Source organism: Gavialis gangeticus, unplaced genomic scaffold (assembly GCF_001723915.1).
Source record: "Gavialis gangeticus isolate Ggan-Ray unplaced genomic scaffold, GavGan_comp1, whole genome shotgun sequence".
Taxonomy (NCBI): domain Eukaryota; kingdom Metazoa; phylum Chordata; order Crocodylia; family Gavialidae; genus Gavialis; species Gavialis gangeticus.
In genome coordinates, this window is record NW_017729032.1 from 48067043 (window position 1) to 48073887 (window position 6845).

Below are 6845 nucleotides of genomic sequence, written 5' to 3' on the forward strand. Positions count from 1 at the left end.
GATGCTTGGCTGCTCCTCCAGGCCCTCCTGGAGCTGCACCTGGGTGGGGATATGGACTAGAACCTCCATCTCAAACAGCTCTGGCTTAACCCTAGCAAAACCAAAAAAAAAAAAAAAAACGTGGTCTAGTGGAATTATCTCTGGCTAGTAGGGTGACCACTTGTTTTAGAGAATATTGCCCATCAGGCACCTGAAACACAATTCTTGTACCACGGCTCTCTTGTACCATATCTTTAGGACTTTTGCCTCAGACCAGCTTTGATGCCAGTCCCTGTTGTGGCTGTGAGCTGACATCTCTGCTGCAAACTATTTGTGAATGATCCAGTTCTGATGGTTCTTCTTGAGAGATGGCTGGGTGCTCTCCTTGTGCCAGACGGGGAGAAGTTATTTCTCTTTCTATCCAGAGAGAATTTTGATATGGTTTGGCATGATCTGCAATACTTCAGCACTGTACATTGTCTGTTCTCTCACAGTTCATAATGTTTGTTGTACTCCAAGCACTGTGTGTCCATGCCCTAAAAAAAAGCTAGGCGCTCAACTCCAAGGCCAAGTACAGACTGACAAGAAGCCCAAAGATGAATCAATTCAATCTTTGCAGGTTTCATAGTTGGTCTAAGCTGCATAGACTGAACCAATAAACAAGCGAACAGACATTCACTTTTGATTCTAGAAATACAGCCACATGCCTGCAGTAGCTCAGGCGAGAACCTGGGGGTGCTAGAGTATGCCTCCCTGCTTGACTAGAGCAGACAGCTTGGGCCAAGGCTAACCCACCCACCCTGGGGGGAGGGGAGTTTGCAGGGGAGATGCAAAGCATCCTGGGATGCTGGGGGACTGTAAGTTAACCTGAATCTAGAGGGGATCTGGGACATAAATTCAATAAGCCGATTTAACCTAAATTAGTTAAGTCTTATACTACATTCAGTTACCTTAAACCAGTTTGTCATTTTGAAAGCAGTTTGTTGTGTTACAGATTTGAACCAGTTTCCACTTATATTGGTTTATATGCAATTTCTGGCCCTAGCCCCACTGTTTACATCTCCCTGGCTAACCAGAAATGAGTAACCTTTCACTGCAATCAAATACGGCCCTGATTTTCCATGGATTACAGGTGATGACAATCTGACAACCTGTGTCATCTCAGCCCTCCTTTAAGCAAAGCTTCTACTATTCTACAGGAATTTTGCTTAAGTACCAAGGAAGCAAATGCCCAGTGAAGCCTTCCAGGAATGGCCCGTTTAGAAACAGGTTAGCTTTTAACTAATTGCTGAAAAGGAAGAAAAGACATACTTGACTAGAGTCATGTTATGGATGTCCTCTACAGACAGCTGCCAGTTTTTGATGGATCCCTTCACAAAACCCGACACCATGACGAAACAGAGGACAAGGATATTGATACAGGTGAATACTTTGTTAACTAGTGCCGATTCCCTCACACCAAAAGTTAAGAGACCTAGAAAAGCAACAAAAATACAAATCAGACATTTCTCCAACAGTAGCACATAGTCCAACCTCAATGCAGCAAGGACTAAAGTGCAGAAGTCACCATGACCAGCTATTTTCAACAGTTCCTCAGGAACAGGGGCCAGCATAATTCTGGGACAGGGCTCAAACACAGCAGACACGTTACACCTAACACTTAAACTAGTCAGAGGATGACACCGCCTAGGGTAGTGGTTCTCAGCCTTTGTGCACTTCAGGCACCCCTCACTGGACTTGAGGCACCCCCTCCATAACTTTCGTGAATTGAGTGGTTCCTATTTTCAAAGTTAGCATTATACTGCTTACCTCCTTGCAGATGGGCCAGAAAGTGGGGACAGGAGATTGTCCAGATAACCACTGGCGCAGTCTCATCCCCATCTCCTCACACCTGCTTATCCCCACTATCTGGCTCACAGCACCCTTCAAAGGATACCTCAGGGTGCCTTGGCACACTGGTTGAGAATCACTGGTCTATAAACCCTGCTCCCCAACTCAATGGGAATTTCAATCTGAGCCTGGTTTCAGACTAGGTTCTTCATCTTGAAGAACAGAAAATTAAAAAAGGTAGCCATAAATGCCATGAAACCGTATTTGGTTCCCTGAGTAAAGAAAGAAAAGAATAAAACCATAAAGAGTTGGCATTCCTAGCTGATTCGCTTTAGGAACAGGTTACCTCTTAAACCAAAATCTAACAAGAAGTTTGTGATAAAACCAATACAAAGCTGTGAGGAAAAAGGGAAGCACTGCAGTAAGGTCATAATTTAGTCCAGAGTGAATTTATCTCACTTGGAGGGCTTACTTTCATTAGCCAATATTACTTTTTTCTTTTGGTAAAAGAAGAAGATGGGGAGGAAATGCTGTGAAAAGCTGTAACAAACTGGATAGCATAGGAAAAAATGAATGATCTGAAAAACAAAAACAAAAAAACTCAGGCACCCAGAAGGTGCTGACACTTAATGAAAAGAGGTGTGAACTCAGATTTTATATCCAGAAATAAATTTTGTATCCAGAAACTTTGGTGGAAAAGTTTTGACTTTTCTCCAAATTTCCAAAACCTGAAGAGCCCCCCCTCCTTCATCCCCATGCAGGAGATGAAGGCTGGCAATTCAAATTTTACTCCAAAATAGTAGACTGGATGAGCCTCTCAAGATTGTGACGCTTTCCTAAGCATACAGGTTTGAGTGCTGATCCATGCTGTACTTTCATGGAACCTCAGGCACCTGATTCTAATTAGTGATTCTGGTTTAAATCTGGACCCACTCCTGCTACATCTAAGCTAACTCATAACATCACGTTCCCTGCACCTGCACAGTCACAGCTCAACCCTTCATCTCTTGTCTTTGTGGGATTTCTAAGGATTTCAACATGAATCTTGCAAACAGATGGCTTGGGTTCTTGGTCTGGACAGCTGATAAGAACAGGCTGAGACTTCAGGTATTCTGTGACTCTGATAAGACTAGAAGTAGTCTCTAATGATATTATGACACATACACCCGTTAGAAAGTGGAGAGCTATATGAAAACGATTTTTTTTCCAGACTCATTTAAGTCCGATAGAGTTTTGAAAGGTTTGATTTGAGGTACATGCAAGGAGTTCAGGTAGAAATAGTATAAATACAAAAGATATTCCCTGTAATTTAACTATAACATGTTTCACTTGCTATGGAAAGTAAGAGAAACCAATGTATTTTCCATGTACACAGACATTTTCTTTTCTTTTTTCCCCCCTTTTAAATTTTGTGATCACTGCTGCAGAACTGAAGTCAACATGTATTTTAATGTTTTAACACTCAAAAAAAAAAAAAGTCATGCAACACAGCGTTACTTCATTCTGGCCTTTTCTCCCACATTTTCCTGGACAGCATGCTGTATGAATTGGCAGATTCTCAGCATCAGAGCTACAGCAAGAGAACAAAGCTGCTCTGCAAGGTTTTTTTTTTCTTTAAGCCTTCTGTACTTGCTTGCAGGCAACAAATGTCCTTGTTTGATCTGTGTGGTGCAAGACTGGATTAAATGTTTTACTTGTGTTCATGTAAATATCTAAAATACTCCCCTGTAATAAACCCCCCCCCCTACAAACAGGATGCAAATGGTCCTTACTCCAGAGCAGCTAAATAGGTCAACCTGATACCTGGCATGAAGGACTTTTAGTAAGTTACCCAAAACACACACAAGCATTTGTACCCATTCCAAAAGCAAGCAATACAAATTACAGGAAAGGAACATATTTTTGCAAACTTTCCAAAGGTTTTACCTGTTAGGATGAGAATGATGAGAACAGCAAAGACATCAGGGTATTTTGCTAGCACCCCAGGAGCATCCATAGTCAGGTAGGCTTGGCAGAACTGCTCAATGTGCTTCCCTATGATTTCATCAAATGTTGCACTCCAGGCTCTGGCCACACTTGATGTCCCTTTCAGAACAGGGAGAAAACACAAATTATTTTTCATTACTAGAACACATCTTTAAATGAGTGGCACTGCTTGCTGCTCTGTGAACACCACTGGAATCTACTTCTGATGCATCTCTGCTTAACCCTGCAGGTCATTTAGAAGAGACTCGCAGCAAACCTTCCCCCAGAGATCTACCTAGATGTTGGATTTCTGTACAAACCCAAATCCCACTAGACTGCTCTTTCACCATGAAACCAAGCCCAGCAATGCCTTGCTTTCCCCTCACAACAGTTTCATTCCCTCAAGACCCTGCATTGCTTGCTGGTTTCAGGGCCCAAATCTCTCCCTCTCTGAAACAAGGCATTAGATGCAACTAAACTCTACAAGCTGAAGGCACAGCAGCAACTACTGACATATCCAAGCAGGTGATACCCAACCTAATGGTACATCTAGTTTAAAGCTAGCTTAGAGATGTTTACCAGACCTGACAGCATATAGGCAAAGCCACTGACTTTAATAAAGTTCCACTACTCTGAAACTTGTGTGACAACAATAATAGGCCCTATGATGGTAAACTGAGAGTGAGGTAGAAACTAAGTTGGGGGTGTGTAAAAGTAACTCAGGAGAGTATAAGACATACTGGACCTCCTTCCTTTAACTTAGTGCTGTCCCCACTGCTGTTCCTCATGTGGGAAGAAACAATTCCCACTGACATAATGGCCACAGACAGAAGCTACACAGAAACCAGTTAAGTGATCAGAAACTGGTTTAAACCTGTAACAGAACAGAACAGGAGCTCAGTGCACACAGACCAGTTTCAAGATGGCTGAAACTGGTTTAAGATAAACCTGTTGAATATAGTATCAGATTTCACTGATTTGGGTCAAACTGGTTAATGAAACTTTTGTCCTAGACCCTTCCTGGTTCAAGTTAAATCACAGTCCCCCCCGCATGCCTTGCAGCTCTGGGCTGGGCTATGCTGTCTGCTCCAGAGAGCAGGGCTGACCCCACCCCTCTGCTCCCTACCTGGAATGGTGAGGGCTTGCTGACAATCAGGTTAGGGTGGGGAGGGAGGGGGGCAAGCCCAGCTAGGGATGCAGCCCAGTCAGCAGGGGAGGGATGCCCCTCCTAGGCAAACCCCAGCTGGGGGCCTGGAAACAGAGTTAAACACCCCTTCTCCAACTCAAACTTACTGCTGTATGCAACTGTGGACTACAAATCCCAGACACCTGGAAGCAGGAAGGGGAAAGTGATGCACAACCCTGCAGAGTCCTGCTGCTGTAATTCTGGACTGCAAATCCCAGAGACCTCAGGGGCAGCAGGAAAAGGAAGTGGGCACACAGCCAGAGCTGTGCTCTAGCACCTCCCAGCTTCTGACCTGAGCCACTGCAGGCATGTGGCTGCATTTCCTGAATCAAAGGTCTGTTCCCTTCCGTTTCAATTTAATCTGAGCATCTTAGACTAACCTGCACAGACTGAATCAATTCAGCCTCAGGCTTTCTGACTGTCTGTACCTAGCCAATGAGCTAAAGAAACTGACATGCATATTCCAGGATTCAAATCCATGGGTGTCCACAGGCCAAACTGTACTTGGGCACGCTGCGGAAAATACAGATTGACTCCAAAGATTTCAGTGAAGTCAAGGAAAGACTCAGCAGGGAAACTTAATACTGAGCAAAATCACAGACCCTGTGCATTTCAAATCAATTCTTGAACAACTAAGCCTTCCCTTAGCTTAAAAAACTGCTAATGAAATGGAAACTGCTACAGAACAAAATAAACCCCTCAGTGGAGTTCATACCCATCTTGGAACATTTAAGTCTTATAAGCACAAGTAGAACAATACCTGCATTCCAAAATAAATGCTGAAATGAAGCTCCCAGGTTCTGACAACACACAAATAACTTTAGATTAAAATTCAAATACTAATCAACATCAGCATTCCCACTGCCAGTCCTGACTTTTTACTGTCTTTGTATGCATTCAAGCTGTGTACACCCAACTATCCAAACAGAACAGAGTCAAGAAAGTCTTATCTGTGGTTTATTTTTAGAACCTCAAGAGCTTGGTTTACACTACAAAATTTCCCTGTTGCTCACAACAGGTGCAGCTGATCCATTGTTAAATGGTATTCAACTAGCGGCAAAGACAAACATCCTCCCCACGTGCCACTGCAATACCTGAAAAGCTGCCCAGACATGTGAACAGAGTTGTCCACTCAATTGGGGCCTGATGCAAAGCCTGAAGTCAAGGGAGAGTTTTTCCACCGACTCCGCGTGAAATGTATGTCCCATGCTGGCCCTCCCTACCTTGTCCAGCACGCACAACCAATCCTGCCCTGCCCATCACATGTAGCACACACCAGTCCTGGATTGTTGCTGATGCAACCCTCAGGGCCAGCATGGAACACGTGCTGCCCACAGCATGCAGGCTGAAGCCAAGGCTTCAGTGCACATGGCACAGAGGGTCATATATATCCCTTAACCTTCTCTTTTCTAAACTGAAGACTCCTAGTCTTTTTAGTCTTCCCCTGGTTTGGCAACTGTTCCATGCCCCTGATCATTTTGGTTGCCTTTGATTTCATTCCAGTGATTTCAATGGAAGTTGGAACAGGTCCTTAGTTAGCAAAGGCTACAGATACTGATGTGATAATGCAATCCTTTGCCAATCAAGTGTCAGTTTAGTCTTCCTTGGCAGATGAAAACATGCCGATTCCTGGATGATAACTACACCAGGGCCTGGAGCCAAGTGTATGCAAATCTGATGACATGGCAGTTTGAAGGAAGTTATACCTGAAACCTGGATTGGATCCATATGGTTTGCTCATAACATTTACCTACCTCACGTGACAATATAAGCTTCATTCCTCCCCATGACCTGCCACCTTGATGGGGTGAAGAGGCTTCCATGTACCAATGACCCTAAGAGCAACACAGTCAGGAGTCTTGTGCTCCTGGTATGGTCACCACAG

General features: G+C 43.9%; 1 protein-coding gene across 1 annotated transcript in view; it reads right to left on the reverse strand.

The window, feature by feature from the left end:
• Positions 1-6845, reverse strand: part of SLC7A1 (solute carrier family 7 member 1) — a 45642-nt gene that overhangs the window by 31154 nt on the left and 7643 nt on the right. Inside the window, exons 2-3 of the mRNA XM_019525395.1 lie at positions 3736-3894; positions 1291-1453 (exon numbers count right to left, since the gene is read on the reverse strand). Coding sequence (XP_019380940.1) covers positions 1291-1453; positions 3736-3894 — 322 coding nt within the window. The remainder of the gene's footprint in view (positions 1-1290; positions 1454-3735; positions 3895-6845) is intronic.